The sequence below is a fragment of the Cylas formicarius genome, unplaced genomic scaffold, assembly GCF_029955315.1.
Source record: "Cylas formicarius isolate icCylForm1 unplaced genomic scaffold, icCylForm1.1 PGA_scaffold_5__7_contigs__length_24384050, whole genome shotgun sequence".
Lineage (NCBI taxonomy): Eukaryota > Metazoa > Arthropoda > Insecta > Coleoptera > Brentidae > Cylas > Cylas formicarius.
Genome location: NW_026844341.1, coordinates 16,298,619 through 16,318,220, shown reverse-complemented (window position 1 = coordinate 16,318,220; position 19,602 = coordinate 16,298,619). Strand labels below are relative to the sequence as shown.

Sequence of the window (19,602 nt, the reverse complement as noted above, 5' to 3'; positions counted from 1 at the left end):
GTCAGAAACGTGGACGAAAAACAATCACTTCACTTAAAATAATTTACAACTGTCGTCAGTTCAGCGGTTTTAGTCATGAATAGTGAATCGAACATAAACAGGAAAGTTTTTGAGGACATTTGTTTTAATATTCAGTTATTTATGGTGTTGGAAATAAACACAAACTAATGAAATCTGACCAAAACTAGTCAGGAGAAGGTACCTTTTGGTGAGTTTTGGTATGTATTTGCTCCTTTTTTCTACTTATACTAGAACTCCAAGATGAAATTGGCACCTCAGTCAGAAATGTGGACGAAAAACAATCACACCACTTAAAATAACTTACAACTGTCATCAGTTCAGCTGTTTAAGGCATGAATATTGAATCCAACATAAACAGTTAGGACATTTGTTTTAATGTTTAGTTATTTACGGTGTTGGAAATAAACAAAAACTAATGAAATCTGACCAAAACTGCCAGAAGCTAATCAGGAGAAGCTACCTTTTGGTTAGTTTTGGTTTGTATTTCCTCGTTTTCTATTTATACTAGACAACTGTCGTCAGTTCCTATCAGTAATGAATATTGAATGCAACATGCAGTTACTAAAGTTTTTGTAGGACATTTGTTTTAATGTTTAGTTATTTACGGTGTTGGAAATAAACAAAAACTTAACAAATCTGACCAAAACTGCCACAAGCTAATCAGTTAGTTTTGCAAAATACTACACTACACCAAGTTGAAAATGTCACCTTAGTCAGAAATGTTGACGACAACCATATATTAAGTACCATCTGACATCGTCGCGAGACTTGTGGTAGTTCAAATATCCCCGAAGAAGCACTCACCGGTGTTCCTGTAAATCGCGTTGACCCGCTGGACGTGCCGCGTCATCACCTCAATACAAGCCTCCTCGGTGCCGTACTTCTGAAAGAACTGGTGGTCCGCCTGCAGGTAGAGCATGCAGGTGGTTTTCTTGGGGTCGACGGTCGCCCTCTTGTAGATGTTCTTGAACACCAAGGCGGAAGCGTCCACAATCGTCCGGTTTCCGATCTCGAGCTCCTCGTCGATCTGCTGCTGGTTGATGTCGAACGTCGTGATGATCGGCCTCCGTGTGCGGTTCGGAAACGGCCCGATGTCTTCGTCGTAGGGCAGCTTCGCCTCCGCCTGGAGCAGCCACCTTTTGACGCGGTTCTCTGTGACGCGCCGCTCGTGTAAACGGTGCGACGCGCATGGCGCGCCCTCTCTCGGATCATCCACGTCCGACGCTTTGTATATTATGGAATGGAATCTAGGCTCGGTATCTAGGTTGAGCCCCAGGTACCTGCTAATCGGTTCTATGTGGTATTCCTCCGAGGGAGTCGTCACCGTGCCCTCGAACAGCCCGTCGGCAGTGATGATACCGTGGACGATGGCTTCGTCGTCGTCTGAAACCAAAATTTTTATAATACGACCAAAAATATAGGGCGTTTTTTTGCTTTGATGTTTTAAATATTTTACAGTGCCTTAACCCGTCCCAACAGATGTTTATTATGTCTTGCCTGAAATTGTCTGTAACGAATATTTGAAGAAACTTGAAATTCTTTGAAACGTAACAAAAGCAAAAGAAAGTTGTTCGTTTGATTGCCGGTGCAGGTTATCTGGAGCACTGTCGACCAATTTTTAAGAAGTTGGAAATTATGCCTCTTCCTTGTCTGTATATTTAGTATCAATTACAAAGAAATACACAAATACAGAAATACACAAAAACATAGACAGCTTCAGTTCAAACTCCTCTTACCATGACCAAATATACCAAAAGTAAAAAAAAACCCAAACAATGTAAAAGTTCTAAGTAATAAAAAAAAATCTTAACCTTTCTTAAAAGGCACTGCTTTTACTCGATCGGGAAATAGGATGAAAAACATGGAAAACGCATAATAATTCTTCGTGCTGGATCTGAAAATGGTTTAGTGGATGATGTCTTATTGTTGTCTGCTAAAAACGTCAAACAGACAAATGTGGATTACCATGAAAACATACGGAAATATTTGAGGACTAAGTTCAAAATAAACTGTTGCCAAAACTATCGAAAAACACTGTTATTGTGTTGGATAATGCCTTTGTATCATTCAGAAAAAATTAGAAAAACTTCAAATACTTCTTCAAATAAAGAAGAAATTAAAGAATTTCTGTACCAAAATGATTTACATTTTGAAGAGAGCTACTCGAAAAAACAACTTCTGGAACTAATAAAAATAAAACACTTTGAGATTACCCTCGTATCATTGTATATTTAACCCGATTGAGATGATTTAGTCTGAGTTGACAGGGCATATAACAAAATTGCTTTCGAAAAATCGTCACTGGGCGAGGCAAGTTCGTAGCGCGTAGCGCGAAGCAGCTTTTTATTATAAAATTAAAGAGGTTCGCGGTTTCGTGTGGTAAAGGGACGCATTGTTTTTCTATGGTGCTCCTGAGAAGCCCTACGGCATTTTCGGAAAATCGATGTAATTTAATTGTGCATGCACCCTGTATAAAATGTCCTTCACATCTCGTCGAACTTCAAAGTTGCAGCAAACATCGGTAAATATTAAAATTTGCACAAATAACAGCGTTGTCGAATGAAACTCTCTCACGACACGCTTTACGATAATGTTCAAATAAAATTATCCCATCTTTAACGGTTTTTCATTTATTGCCAATAATTTACCCAGAGAAACGGAAATTTTTAGGATATTTTAGATTTTTGCCCATAAACGACACACCCTGTATATGATACAACCATTTTTCACGTTTCCTGGTTCAAGAATTTTTGGAAAATAGTAAATAGTTTTCGAGAAAATAAGTTTTTTCTGAAACCATGCAGTGCGCCGTAATAATCAATGACGTCATCGCGTCTTGACAGTGCCCGAAATAACGATTTCAATATGGATTTTTTCAAATATCCTGAGCAGCGTATGTGATAGACGAAAACTGCAAATACAAAAATTGTAGGTCTTCATGCGGCCTATGACAACGTTTGAACCAATTAGCCATATTTGAAAAAAACAATTTTCTAAGTCTTTCAGATTTTCACCTATAATTTGAAAATCCTGTATATAATCGAAAAAATGCCCGAAATAAATGTTATTGCAGTGAATCTTCTGCGTCTGCCGATAAAAGAATCTTGCCAATCGGATGAACGATTATGGAGGAAAACATTCTTTCGGAAGCTCAAATTTCCAAAAAAAAATTTTCAAAATTGGATTGCGCCCAATTTCTACCGCTTAAATGTGCAGATTTAGGACACACACATTTTTCATTTAGCACGGAATATCGGGAACACCCTGTACAATAGGTGAAAACCATAAATATAAAAGTTTTTGCCGCCTATGCGGGTTATATCACAATATAAAAGAAAGTGAGATCTGAATCATAGTCTTTCAGTTATAACCAATAGTAGGGGGACCCATTTTTCAGTTTTTTTGAATTTGCGGCGCACCCTGTATATTTTTGAAAAATTGTCAAGAATAAAAGTTTATAGAGCCGCATCTTCTGCTTCTTCTGGTTAAAGAATTTTTTTGGTCTCGTAAATAGTTTTTGAAAAATAATGTTTTTTGCAAACCCTTGCACACGCGATTTTTTATTTTTTTAGAATACTTCCCGACTCCTCAGCCCCCCCCCCCATTGTCAATAGGTGGCGTCACGAGGCAAAGCTGCATAGATGTGCCAAATATGAAGTCGATTGCTTCAAATTTCAGACACTTATCGTGTTTCATAGTAAGATCCAAAAAACAGTCGAAAATTGCGATCAAAAGATGGATACCGGCGTCAGATCGCAGCCATTTCTTTTACGCTTATGTGCCTCGTGGAGGGTTAAACAGGAGGCAAATTTCAATTTTGTAGCTCCAACGGTTCGAAAGTTATTCAGGAAAATCCAAAAGACGAGAACGGAGAATGGAGAACGGACAGAAAAAACAAATTTTTTTTCGACGGTGATCATTTCTGTACCAACGGCGATCCCATAGGACTTACCGTTACCGAGATATAAAATTTTTATACGAGCGCAGATACTTTCGAAAAATTCTATTTATAGTTTTATAGAAATAACACTGCACCAAAAAAAGAAATATCAGTACAAAGTTGGTCTAACTGTGAAGAAAGAGTAATAAAAGAAGAAAATATTTATCGAGAACGATTAGTGGCGGAGTTGATCACCAAAATAGGTGACGACAGTAGCGATAGTGACGACTTTTTAAGTGACTGATACTGATATCCCGCTTGTTAGCGTAGGTAGATAAATTCCTAGGACGGTCCTGGAATGGCTATCGGTAAGGTAAGGGTCTGCGGCTTTGGAGTAATAAACAGTAGGCAAAGTTAATCACGCGGTCGGATGTAAAAGCAATATATTTCTGGTCGAAGTATACAACGTTTTCGATGTTTTTCTCCGTAGGACGGGAACTAAAACCAAGTAAAATAAATATTTATGGAGGAAAGAGGAGGGAGAGCATCGGAGACGCCGTTCGACGTTTAACCGGAAAACTTTTCAATTTCCGCAGTCCGGAAAATCCGCGGTAATTAAAATAATTAAATCCGAGTGGACTTCGGCGGAAAATCGTATCCCGACGAAAACGTCGATGGAGAGAGGGCGACCCCCGCCCCCGCTACCGCGGGATGTCGATGAATATGCATTATTTTCGTTGTCGGTTTTAATTACTTCGATTGTTTTTTCGGCCGGACGGGCGAAATAAATCGAACTTTTCGAAATCACGGCTTTGGTTTTCTTATCGGCTTTGTGCGCTCTTACACATACACAAAAATCGCCCATATGGCACCTAAAAATGACCAAAACAACTAAGAATCGCCAACACAGAAAAAAATAAGGACAATTTTAAATTACGCAGTTTTGAGTTTTGTAACGAGTGATCCATAACTTTTTTATTTTACATTTTCAAAAAAAAGTTTAATACGAAAATTAAGATAAATTATACTACAACTAATTAATATATTACTGTTCTTTATATTTGTATTACCTGTCAACTGTCACAGGTGGTGTGATACCATCACAACGCACAGCCAACTACACAAGTGACAATTTTATTTATGACCAATTCCGGCCTTAATGTAGAAAATAACTATAACGTGTTACGAAATATTTCAAATCAGCATAAACAGATCTTTTATTTTATGAAATAATTTACAATTTAAAAATATATAACGTTGACATACTTTGGCGTATCCCATATATAAACAAACTACTAAATCTACACATCAGATCCTACAACTGTTGCATTAAACGTATTTTTTCTAAAAAAACATTATAATGGATCGCCCCTGCGCAACAAAATTTTAAAAAAGTATTTTACAACACAGTTAAGTGCATTTTCGTAAATATATGTTTAATACTTATTTTTGTAAAAGCGCTCAATGCTTATTGAAATTTACAGTCAAATGAAACGCAAAAATAAGAAATATTATTGGGTTCCAAGAATATATTTTTTATACCGGTTTTTAAAAGTTTTGGGGTTGATATTGTTAAACCGAAAAGAATTAAATAACCAACACCGACGATTTAGTTGGATTTAACTGCAGTACATGATCGGATGCAATTTAGTAAGAGTTCTTTAAATCAGTGTTAATTTTAGTCTCAAACTTAAAAGTAAATTTTAGTGTCATCAGCATATAGGTCATAATTACAATTATTGAACTGAGGTGGCGTTTACTTGAAAATCCATTTATCAAAAGAAATAAGAACTATAAGTTCAGATTTTCACGAAATTATACATTTTTACATGACAATTGTTTCATCAATTGTTTAGCACTAACAACACAATAAGAAAATTTTTCAAAAAACAATAAAGAATCAAGTGTCTGCAGGTTGATAGGCGGATCTTGTCCTAAAATTGATATTGGACAAACGCATTAACTAACATAAAAGTGCGTTTAAAAACAATAATCTAGATTCTAATTATGCTACACACTGAAACACAGAAAAACACATTTTTTGATATTTTACATACAACCACAAAAAGTAGAAAATTAAATCTATTGGAACCCATGGAGATTAACAGAATGATACATTCAAATGTATTGCTTAACCATCAATTAGAATTAAATACATCTCCTTTATTGAACTTAAATTCTCACAACAACATTAATTAAGGTTTTATTGCTATTTTTCGGTGTATTTAGTGACAGGTAGTTTGTAAAAATTACATTTGATAAAAATACGGTGTGGTCGAAACAATTGTCATATAAAAATGTATAATTTCGTGAAAATCTGAACTTTTAGTTCTTATTTATTTTCATAATTACAATATTTTAAAGCCTTTACAAAGTTAAACGTATAATTATATACAACAAGGGACCCAGTATGCTACCTTGCGGTACACCTAACTCAACGGAGAGTGGTTCGGGATACACATTGTCGTACCTGTTGAACTCTGTCGGATAAAGACAAATTTAAAAGCTCGCGTACATTTGGACCATGTCAAAAGCCTAACAAAATCATAGTGCCAGTAATAGCGGTAATTGTTATATATCATAATAAGAACCTAACACCCGTTAACACCCAATAGGCTCGTGGATGTCATTAAACGCAATGGCGACTTCTTGCGTGACATAGAAAAAGCTATAGCAACAATATTACTTGTTCCATTGTCATTTTGGCACTAGAAAACATTGTAAAGACACATAACTGACTTTAGTGTAATTACATTGTTAAAAAGCATGTTTACATTTTACAATCACATATTTAATGTAATGATCTGCGTTTAGCAGCAAATTTACGGTTTACTTTTGGTCTTGGACATATCGTATTTGGTGGATGAGGGGGAAGGGACGGGATGTGGAGGATAGCTTTTTAAATGGAAATTAATGTCGAGCTTAACGATGTCGATTTGTCCGGCCCTTTAATCAAAATTTGTATCGTCCGAAGCCCCCCTTCCCCATCCGCCCGGGGGCCACGATAAATCGTGCGGTAAACCAAAATTGATGACCGCCCCTTCGCCGTAAGGGAGGCGGGCAGCCTTCCGCCCGCTCCGCGTGACCTTGAAGCGATCGAAAGTGACGGAAAATGCGCGGAAATCGCTTAACGAGATTAAAACTAGCAATTTATAGGTTTTCGGAAGCTATTTTTGAAGCGATCGATGCTCAAGCGCCGTGCAAAACAGGGACGTCCTCGACGGACACCGCCTCGTTTGCGGCGACACCAAAAGAGGCGGCGAACGAGGCGAATTCTTTATCAACGTACACCAAATAAAACGAACCACTATACGATCTGGTAGCCCGTAGGAGATACGAGGTTAGCGCCAAAATTTCCCGGCCTCACATAGATGCAGCTCCAGTATCATAATAAAATCTTTATTTTATTTAGGGATTCCAAAAATGTCGAAATATACATTTAAAAAAACAAAGTTGATGTCGGGAGGACACTTTTTGGGACACCTTGTATCAACAAAATTATAATATTCTAAGTCTTCTTAACTTTTTTTTCGTATCTCTTACGGGTTTCCGAATCGTAGACTGGATCGTTTTATTTGGCGCAAGGTGTACGTCACTGGGCGGTTCTTAAATTTGTTTGAAGCGAATCCCGAAAAAATATAGCATTAATAAAAATAAACGTTAAAAAATATCTGCAGTCAACCATTAAATTTTAATAATTTCGATAGAATACATACTAGCTATCCAAAACATTGAAAAAAAGTTCACATAAAAATTAATTAAGCTGGTGATGATCACCATTTTCAACATTTTCTTTGGTGGTAATTTTGTAGAACTAAGTTCAATGTGACCAACTTGCAAAAAAAAGACAGTAGCGTGCTTCTCTTTGACAAAAAATTCGTCTGGATCTATCATTATAAATTACATTGCTATATTGCTATATCTCAGAAAAATTAGACAAAAACGGTTTGTCAAAAAGTCGCAAAGAACAAGAATTAATTGTACCAAAAGGTGTTTAAAAAAAATTAAAATGACGTTTCAATTTTTTTCGCAACAGTATCAGAGGTCGTATATGGTTAATGTACTTGGTTTGACAATTAATAAGTGATAAATATTTATTCTTGCCCTCCACCCCGCCCCTTGCGAAATTTTCTCGTCCTCCTCTCCGAAAATGAAAAAAGGATTAACGCCCGAAAATTAGGCCGAATTTTCGTTTATATAAAAAAAATTAGGGAAAACGGCCGATTCATCACTGTCGCGGCCGGTCGAATCGATAAAAAAAAGGAAGCGTCCCGACGTCGCCCGCCATTTTTCGTTCCGCCCGACGCGCGCTTCATGAAATATTTAAAGAGGACCGGAGGGGGGTTACACGGATTGGAACAAACACGATAAAGCGGCATCAGCGGCGTACTCAACGCCAATGTGCCGGTGTCAAAAATCGTCGCCCACGTAATTTATTCTTAATGTATGGGAATAAAAAGAAGTCAATGGGTGCTAAATCGGGACTATATAGTGGACGGCTCATCGAATCGACGTTTTTAATGCTCAAAAAGTTATTTGTTTGCGCTGATCGGTGAGAACTAGTTTTTCTAATTACTTCGAACACTTTAGGCAAAAAAATAGTTGTGTACCACTCAGAATTGACAGTTTTACTTTTCACCAAAAAAACAGTTGCAACGTGTCCAGTTTCCCTGAAGCAACAGGCTACCATTTGCTTCGAGGTGCTTCGCCCACGAACAATTTTTGTAGGCTTTGTCTCATTCTGAAAGACCCACACAGTCGACTGCTGCTTACTATCAGGTTCATATGATGATTCATCACCTGTCGCGATATCATAGACGTGTTTGGAAGCACCGCGATCGTATTTTTTACCATTTCCTTCGACCCTATCAAAACTCATTCAAAATTGTATGTATGCTGGCCCCGCTAATTCCCAAAGATACTTCAATCTCAACTATTGATTTTGGACGGACGACCTTCACGTAATTCATCCTGAAGAAAACTACAATCACGAGTGAAGTCCGAAAACCAGCGATAAACGGTAGTCCTAGATGTTGCTTGAACTCCAAAAGGCGAATTAAGTTCATTTTTTTAATTCATCACAAAAAACACAAACCACACTCTTTCGCCAAAACTTAACTGAGTAAACTTAACCTCAAAATGTCAAACTTCCTTATAAAAACGTTAGGCGCCAGATAGCAGGACTAGTTTAAGAAAATCCAGAAATATAAAAAGCAGCCCTCATAATTATGCCCGTGTGACTTATAGCCGACACGGAAACTATTTTAAATTCGCCATTAAGGGGTGAGTGCGGTGCATTTGTGCATTTCCCCGCCAAGGAAAGAATACGTTACTACCTATAGGCGCCGGATTTCACTCCACTTGAATTTAGAAAACAAAGTATTGCCATTCTGTATCACCTAAGCAAGACGAATTCGGGGGTAAATAGCCTATCATTTCCAACAATCCTGAACGACTCGGTAGAGCGATGAAGTCGAGCCTTGAAATAATGCTCTTCCTTAATAGGCAAGGGAGCGACAGACTTCGTCCCGATATGCGAAAGAAACGTCGGTCATTTATCAGGATCCTACGGCACGCAAAGCGTATTGATTCCGGGCTATTAGGCGACTGATTCCGGGATGTAGCCTCGTAAGCGCCGCACTGTAATAATTTTATTTTGCCCTAAAAACTCGTTAAATTTCTCAGAAAGGACTAATTATGATTATTATAAAAGACAATCCGGTATTAACGAGTCCCTCAAAAAGATTTCTTTCGTCAAAGTGAGAACTTCGTCAAAGTTAATTGCGCACCTTTTGTATTACGGAGGTCAGTGAACATTTGCGTGTGTGTTATATAGTTTCGCACTAAAAACTGTGAAAACAAGTGGTGCCATAATGGAAATTGCTGTTCAAGGTATGTATTTTTAATATTAAGTATTATTAATGTGATGAATATATATTTCTTTCATTTTTTGAATGGCTCACCATTGCCCTTTTCTTAGTTTTTTTTAAACGGTAATACATGTCAAAATAAATAAGAACTAAAAGTTCAGATTTTCACGAAATTATATATATTCACATGACAATTGTTTCGAAAACACCGTGTCTTTATCAAATTTATATTATAAATTCTATTTAATTTCAATACGGGAGTAATTAGCCATAGGCATAACCATAATGAGGGTTCAGGCACAATTTATTATGATTCTTTAGACTTAATTCTGCCATATTAGTTTAGTTTTCACTTTAATGTGTTTTATTAAAATAATGCTATTTTTTGAAGATATGTCTCCTGCTGTTAATAAAATTTTACTTTTTAAAAATAAATAGTTTTTTTATTTATATTAAAGTTTAAAAATATGTATTTGTCTGGGAAAAGTTTAAATATGCACAAAAATCCCATATTTAAAATATCCCATTAGCGCGGGAATTTCATGACCGCATGTCCCATAAGACGGGACCACTGTGCGATGCCATAACAAAAATTGAAATAGAAAAACGTCAAACCCGATTATTTTTAGAGTCGTCGATAAAGCAGGCACTAAATAATTCAGGGGTCGCCAAGAATAGCCCTCGGTCTCTATCGTGGAGAAATTAAATATATAAAAGGATTCGTTGATTTCATAGAGAACCGCCGTTTTTTGACATTGAATCCGTACATAGATAACAATCGAAAACAAAGCCGGATCACCAAATTCACCACCATCACAATTCTGGCTAGGCATAACCACCTATAGTACTACAAAACTTCTGGATTCCTCCTGCGTCAGTTTTTGTTGAGTCGAATTTGCTGACGATGGTCTGGTCTCTAATAATTTCACAACACTTGCCACTGTTGTTCTTCATTACATTTAAAACATCACTGACCACATACAAAGAGCTCTAAAGAACTATAACATTGTCCAATGGTTAAGTAGTCTCATGGTACTCGATATTATACCCGAAGTCTCCCAAATATCCTGCAATAACATTCGATTTAATCCCTGTGGCTAAGAATCCAATGCAATTGGATAACCTTATTCTGAAACTTCATTAAAGTTATAATTGCTTTTGACATCCAAAGCCCTCAAGATAATTAGATATGGCTTCAATTCCAGTTTTGCAAATATCAAAAAGTCAACAGTAAAAATTTCCGCCGAACACTTAATTGTTTTTTCAAAGAAAGTTCCACATTAACAAATAGAAATTGCTTCAAATTTTATTAAACCAAATAGGTTAAGACGTTCGCTGTCTTAATGGCAATTTTCAACCCGTTCTGATTAATATAGTTTATTGAATTCTCATCTCCAATATTTTTGCAGAAACCACGCAGAAAATAATAAGCTTGTAAAATACGAGAACTACAGAAAACGCTCTCATGGACGTCCTCTTGATGTTTGATATCAAGAGAAGAATAAAAAAACCTAACAATTGGTCAAAGACACTGTGTTGTCGAAACAATTGTCATGTGAATATATATAATTTCGTGAAAATCTGAACTTTTCGTTCTTATTTATTTTGTTAAATGGATTTTCATCACCTGAGTTCAATAAAAATGGCACCTCGGGAACCGAATATAATAACCCGAAATCGATATAACCAGCCTGGATTCCCAAACATACTGTGTACACACTCGGGGCGTATAGAGCGCTACTCGATTTCGTATAGCGCCTTTACTATCGAACGTCTTTCATAAAATCCAAACAAACCAAAATCAACACAGGCTCCGAGGCACGGTCACCAACTTAGCAAAAAAGTCATTTCATATTTAAAGCTCTCGAAGCGATCCTGACAGGTTCCTCCGATAATTAAAAGTCTTTCAACGGCAACCCCCGTATAGTTTTCCCGATCCGGAGCAATTGCGGTAGAGGACCGATGGGAGAGGAGTGCCGGCGGACAACCGGAAGACATTTATCCTCCCCCCCTCCACCACGCCACAGCTACGAGAGAAGACGTTTTCTCTATCCTAAGTTGGCAGTTCGGATCTAATAGAAGTAACGACGACATAAATTCGGCGTACGATGTTGCCGCCTCCACGCTTTCTCTCTATTAACCCGAAGGTGGGGCGGCAGATGGCAGAATCAGAAAATTTCCCACCCGTTTGGTTAGTTGGTGAGACGACGCATGGTTAAATACTTAACGTTCTAGTATCTTTTATTGTAAAATTTAAGTCACTTACAATCAGTGTTACTTGGTTTTACTGGACAGGATATTGGAATATAATAGATTACCCTCTCTCCAAGCAAGCCCTTAATATGTGCACTGATTATATTTAAAACGCTCATAATCAACATTGATCTTCCAAGTTTCGATATTAGACGTCAACTTTGGTTGGTTGCTAATTTTTCACTTCCACAGGATACTGTAATACTTTTTGTTAAAACGCCTTACCTTTGCTCTTCTCCGTCATCTCCACATTAAGCGTTCTATCACAAAATACACTTCACCAGGTAATCTCACACTTGCCACTGTTGTCCTTTTTTATATCAAAAGTTCTCAAGAAATATAACGTCAAAACCAGATTTACCACTTGGAAAAAATCTTCGATCCGTCAAAGATAAAATTATATTTGAGATGCCGGGAGTTTACAGCATTGGAGAGACCGTACGAAAACTATCAGGTTCAATTAACAAAAAAGAGCCTTAACACTAAGACAAATAAACTCATCAGCAGTTGCCCACCAGTGAAAAATCCGAGAGTCTATAAAAATCTATAAGCAACCTAACAATCTTAACCGCGACTCAGGTCTCTACCTCATCCGAGACGGTATTTATGCCCCTCATTTAGCTAAGCACCCCTCAAACAATATATAAGCAGGTACAGAGTAAAATGCGAACCAGTTGCGGTGAAGCTCTGAAAAAGCTATCAGGATGATTTATAAGAATATAAGGAGTTTTATAAAAAGTATTGGCTGGTTGCTGTTAGTCATTTATCGATTTTTGCGACTTCAGAAGCGTTTTGGTTCTAAATATTAATTACAAACCAAAACACAAAACAAACCAAATTATATTAGATAAAAAAAGTGTCATTTCTTCTATACCTTTGTTCCAATATTGATAATAACATGTAATATATTAATAAATTATATTGACGACTAATTTTTTAACTATAATTAATTATTGGCGATTATTAGAATCACGCCACGTCTGTCGCTTCTGGCACTATTACTATGCTACGGTATTTTTAATAAACACATTTTTATTTATATCTCAACGCTACAAATATTAATACCATTATACTTAAAACTTTCGAGAAAATCATAAAAATCGGTTAAATTTTCTATTTTACAGTAGAGGTTGCGCCCCCTAGCAACCATTTTATGAACTTTACCTATAAACATTTCTTTTTCTAAGTTGTAGGACTAACGGTTATTGAGATATGGCAGGCGTCCTTTATTAATGAGCCGCCCGGTACAATATTCAATAAGTTCAATATAATATCAAATATAGACTACTAATTACGTAAGTATAATTCGTAATAATCTACTGATTATTTTTTCACGGTCATGACTTTTTTTATTTATTAAATCTTGGTACAACATCATCATTTTCAAATATACATTTTTTGAATTAAACTAGCAATTTAATAGTAAAATTTAAGAAACAAACTGCAATTTAATCGAAAATTTACCAGTCAAATTTCTAAATAAAATTGCACTTGGTTTGTTTGCTGGTGTTTTTTAAAAATTTTAACAAATTTATACTGGTTTTCGAAAATTTATTTAAAAATTATTTGTTTGTTTTGGCGAAAATTCACAAACTGTGAAATGGCAGATATGCACTTCGTGTATGGAATGCCTTGTGGTATAAGATATCCTAACCATCCGCTGTTCACTTCAGTTTAGTAGCACATCAGTATTTAGATGAAAATTATACTGATCGCTACATTGGGCCTGCTGGACCACATTTTTGGCTACCCAGCTCACCTGATTTAAATCCAATAGATTTCTTACTCTGGGGACACTTAAAAACATTAGTGCACACAACACCAGTTCAAAGTGAGGAAGATCTAAGAAACCGGATAGAAGACTCTTGTACAGTTATTAGGAACACCCCTGGTATTTTAGAAAGGGTTCGCCAAACCTTAATAAGGCGTACAAACGCATGTATCGAAGTCATTTCCAGCAGTTGCTCAAAATTATTTTTTTCTGGCAGAGTATTGTTTGTAAACATATTATTTAATAATAAACGTCTTCCTGTATTTATTTATTTTTATAAGCGAAAACCGTGCATCCTACGAAAGCAAGTTCATACACCAAATTTGCTCCAAATTGAATGGGGATTTTAAAAATCATTTTAGTTTTCAGAAAAAGCAGTGGCGTGTCATTTTTATTTTTAAATATTCAATCAAATCCCGTACGGGCGCCACTGGTAAAAATAAAAATTAAACTTTCGAGTCAAAAACCGCCACTCAATAATTAAAAGATGCACACCAATTTTGATAAAAATATCAAAAGTGATATAAAAGTTATAAAAGGAAAAACCAATTTTTTAAAAATTTTTAACAACCTGTATCTTGAAAAATATTCATTTTTGGACATATGTTTATATGAAATTTTTGTCTTAAAATCACGCAAGGAATCGATTCTTAAGGTTTGGCAGCGTACTTTTGTAAAACTCGATCGAATGTGACCAGTCCCGACACTACAAAAAAGACCAAAATGCAAAAAAATTGAACTGCCATTCGCTGCGACGCTAGCGACAAGCGGTTGCGGTGCAAACCACAATAAATTTGTTCTTTATCTATGGTTTGGCTGCCGTTTGTGAATGAATTGACGGGTCGCTCCGCCGCAATTAATACGATCGAAATCTCTTTCTAATATTTAAGGGAGGCAGCAATAAAACCCTTACGTGCCGAATTGCGAGCCGGCTCTTAATAACCCACAAACGTTATCGGAAGCTATATAGGGTGAACGCGGTTGTCACGAACGAAAACGGGCGCGCCACTGTCGCCGGCAGGGGTGGGGGTGGAAATATCTACGGAAATAACTTTTGGCGAGCGCTCGTAAAACGTATATTTACGGGCTACGCTATACGTCCCACGCTTACCGGAAACGTTAGCGATCGAAGAGTCGACCGTGTTCCGGAATTAGTAGATGCAACGTGAAGGTTTTGGGACACTTACCTATGTTGTTACTGTACAAAATGAAACTGACTTCAAAAAGTCATCTTCGAAGCCGAACATGCCGATGAAAAAATCACTAATATTTATTACTGCGAAAGTAGGATCTGGGGAAGATTTGCGCCGTACCCTGAGATATTGTTATGTCTAAATACATCATTTATATTTGATAAATAGATGTGTAAAGTCTGTTCAAAAATATAAGAAAGTGACTAACTGATACGATTTAAGGAAAGAGCCGGGCAAGCTGTAAGAATGAAATATGACCGAACAGGGCCGTACTTCGCTTAGAATTTAATTATTTCGGGTTTTGTTAGGAAAGATATTAAACAATATTTATTTATTTATATATGTATTTATGTTTAAATCTAAAATAAAATTACAAATTATTTTTACTACCTACTTAAATTACTTAAAATTATTCTCATAATATATCAGTATTACTATCGCTATCATGGCTTGTTCTAATTATTATTTATTCTATATTATTTGGATATATTTTATATTTGGATATTATATGGATATACAATTGTTCTTCGGTTTCTATAAGTTTGAGGACATTGGAGTTAATATGGGGAAAAACATTGTTACGACGAACAGCAGATTTCAGTTGGTACCAAACATGTTCAATGGGATTAAATATACAGTGGTAAGGTGGAAGCCTTAAAATTGTATGCCCTAGATTTTTTGCATAATTATCACAGACGTATTACTTTTGTAGGTTCAAGCTTTGTAGAACCTCAATTAATTGCTTTTTGGTATAATCTTCATGAAAATAAATGTCGTTATTATACATGTAGTTTTGGATTGTTGCTTTTGTGTCACATGAAGAAGGGGTTTTAGTCAACCGTCTACTGTGATAACTTGCATTGTCCATTACAATTACGCTATTAGGAGGAATGTTTGGAACTAGTTTGTTTTTAAACCAACCTTCAAATAAATCAGCGGTGGCGTCTTCATGGTAATCCAGAGAAGTCGCCATTTCCTAATTCTAAAAAATTCCATTAAAACTTGTCTTTTGTCAATTTTTTTAAATCTAAAACCCATGTGTTGAATACACTTCCATAAGGTAGTTCTGCCACATTTAACACCGGTTTCATCTTTTTCAAGCCTCCTAATTAAGATATCTAATGTAGGCACGTTTTGTTTTTCGTATAACTGGTATATATTACGTCCTATTATATCTTGATCACTTTCATCTACACTCGAGAAAATGTCAGCATCGCTTCTTTTTTTCCTAGCTGAAATGGGATTATTCACATGTTGGAATTTTCGTCAATGTGGCCGTTTCTTCTAAAGATGCTTGCTTGCTGGCACCACGTTCAATGAGAGTCAAATAAACATTGTTTATAACTTCCTTAGTCTCAATAGAATAATGTTTTCTACATTTGGGCGGGAGCATCTCCTGAGATACACTAGGCTCGCACATATTTTGTATAATTCGCACACGATTCAACACACGCTGTATTACACACGAAATAAGAATGATTACTAATAAACTTAAACTAAGTAGTATACCAAACCAAAGAATATTAAACACAGGTAGGTATAAAATTATTTTCTATTACGGACCACAATTTTACCTGTATTTAAATTCCGAATCTTTAGGTAATAATCTTGTTGCATTGTATTAGATTTCTATAGACTCTCGGACTCTCCGGTTTCGTGATTGTGTTCGGCAACTGCTGATGAGTTTATTTGTCTTAGTCTTAAGGCTCTAAGCTGTAAACTCTCGGCATGAAAATGGAATTTTGTCCTTGAAGGATCGAAGATGTTGAGAGATTTTGAGTTGAGTTGAGTTGAGTTTTTTTTAAATTATTAGAGAGATTAAAAATAATATAGAAAACGTAAATTACGACTTTAACAGAGAAGGTTACCTGGCTATTTTCCTGAATTCACATAAGTTTCTTTACACTTATCGGCGCCTTTATCTTTAAGTGGTCTATACTATTCCATATTTCGTTTTGGGTGTTATAGAAAGTTTATTGATCGGTCTAGTCTAAATAATAATAATTCTGTCATTCGTAATATTATTGACCCATGTGTATACCCCAAATATAGCGCTTTTACAACCGACCTCGTTATTAACGTTCCCTACTGTTTATTACACCAAAACCGCAGCCCCTTATAGAACACCCTGCCGAGCCGACCCTTACCCGTTACCATTCCAGGACCGTACTAGGAATTTATTAACAAGCGGTATATAAGTTTTCAAACTATCGCCGAGCAATTCTTGAACCATGTACATAAAAAAATTAGTAACAATTTATTATGTTCTATGTCACTTGTTTATTGCTGCTCTCCCCTTCTGAATTTCTTAAAAAATTGTAAGAATTCAAAACAATTTGTTTGGCATCCGAAGACAAATGGATCCGTTTTTTTATTTGCTGAGGAAGTGCGTCTTCTAAATTGTCATTAGGTTCGACTACCATCTCCACTTCGTCTTCACATTCTGCGTTGTTTTCCATGTCTTCTTCTGCTTCCTTCCACGGTCTCCACATTTTAAAGTGTTAAAAAACAGGAACCTTAAAAAAATGTTTAATTGTAAGATTCTAATAAATATTTATCAGTATTCTTGTGACTTTCCCTTATCTACCGCGAATATAGTCTTAAAAAAGACTGTTGTTGTTTATAAATCGAAGAACTATGTAGAAGACATAAAAATGATAAATACAGTACAGGTACTTATCGTTACCCTTTGAACTATCTAGTGAAAACAGCCTCGCAGGGAAAGATCACATTCTCATACCTCCGTAATATATACGAACATATTGCAATTTAGATTTAATTCTTAAGAACGATGCATATCACCTGATGTTAAAAACGCTACTACTTATTCCAAAATACCAAGCAGCATCAATGCTTTAAACATGTTTTTTATCTCTTTCCTTCTTTCCATTTTCCTTCATGTGGGCTGTTCTTTTACAGAAATGCATCAAACCGTCAAAAAAATTCGAGGAACTACCTACCGAAGTTCAAAATTTACTAAACTTCCGAGTAAAGTTTTATAATTTACGTAGCCTTAGCAATTCAGATTCACCTCAGACGCTGACTTAATTATAATTCACAAAACACAAAACAAATTTCTTCATTCAAATAAAACTGTAAATTGTATACGTTACTATTGCTGATATTTGGATTTTTTATATTTTTCATTTGTAGTTTAATAGTTTTTACTATTCATGTTGTCATCATTTATAAATATTTTGTTATCTTTAAGGTAAGAGCTTTATAAGCAGGTCAAAAGTCCTTTAGCAGCTGTCTCTCAGAAACAATTGCGTGAAAGTCTTTTTTTCTTAGAGGTTCGAACTTAGCGAACTGTTTTGAATAAAAAAAATATGTTTAGTTTCCAAGATGCAGATAATTTAAAAATTTAATAACAACGTGTCTTTTTTATTTAAAATAAGAATATTCTGACCACCGAGAGGAAGACATAAACTTACCATTATTAAAATTTACGTTGAAACAAAAAAATTCCAGGCAAACTGAATTTCGAAATGCTGCAATCATCTAGACGTGGGGAATTACTAGCATCCTATTTTATGTAGGTTATGATTTCCAGATTACTGCATTCGGGATACACACTAAAATCGCTACGTGCCGATAGATGACGTCCGGTACCTACAACACCGAAGCTATCTTTATCCGAAAGCGCTGGCCTCAGGGCACGTTCTCCCCGTCCCCGCCTGCCCCGCACCACCGCGAAAACCGCTAATAACGTTCCACTTTGCTGACGTTTCGTTTCGAGGAAGCTCCATTTTACATTCCTTCGGGCGAAAGTATTTGATTGCCTTCCGGCTCGAAGGACCATATCGTGCGTCCGACAGCGGCGGGAGGGGTGGGGGGTCGCGATAAGGGACGACGGCGTAATTTGGATAATAATCGCGGGCTTGCCGCGTCTAGGGGATTTGTCGCGTTACGTGCTCAGCCTAGCAATTAATACCGGAACCGAAAGCGGCACGAAATCCTTCAAACTATTCTCGATGAGGGTCGCTCACATATTTCGCGTGCTTCTCCGATCAATCGGGATCAAATTCAACTTCACAATTAAGCAATCCTTGTCGAGGTTTTAACTTTAATTAATGGTTCGAAAAATTTTCCACATAGCGTAGCAAATAGCAACAACAGTCCACCTTTGAACAGCTTATTGTGCACCTTAAAAAGTAAGAATAAAATTGACAGCAACCAACATGATTTCTACGAAGGTCAGTCTATGTACTCTATGTAGTCAACGACAAGGAAATGATCTACAATTGCTTTTCGAAAGCCTCTAGAACTTTTAATTCGCCTTTAGAGGCGGATTTGAACAGATGTTATGTCCTGATGGTATAAGTGTTCTGCAGTTTTCGTCACAGTCCGATGTACCACAATTATAATCAAGACATATTTACTCTCATATTGAGAATGTATACAATTATTTCTTGCAATAAATCCAGAAGGTAGTGTTTTGATACTTTCTTTGTGTATAAAATAGTAAATAACTTGATGATTTCATTTTGATAATGATATTATCAAAGGTGACAGTAGTATTGAAACCACTTGATTCGAGACCATTTTTATGAGGATTTCTGTAACACGCCTCGCGTATATTTTTTTCCGGTGAAATAACTCAGCAAAAGGTAA

General features: G+C 36.2%; 1 protein-coding gene across 1 annotated transcript in view; it reads right to left on the bottom strand.

The window, feature by feature from the left end:
- The window catches only part of LOC132701991 (disintegrin and metalloproteinase domain-containing protein 10), a 94,540-nt gene that overhangs the window by 41,693 nt on the left and 33,245 nt on the right, over positions 1-19,602 (bottom strand). Inside the window, exon 4 of the mRNA XM_060670373.1 lies at positions 826-1,404. Coding sequence (XP_060526356.1) covers positions 826-1,404 — 579 coding nt within the window. The remainder of the gene's footprint in view (positions 1-825; positions 1,405-19,602) is intronic.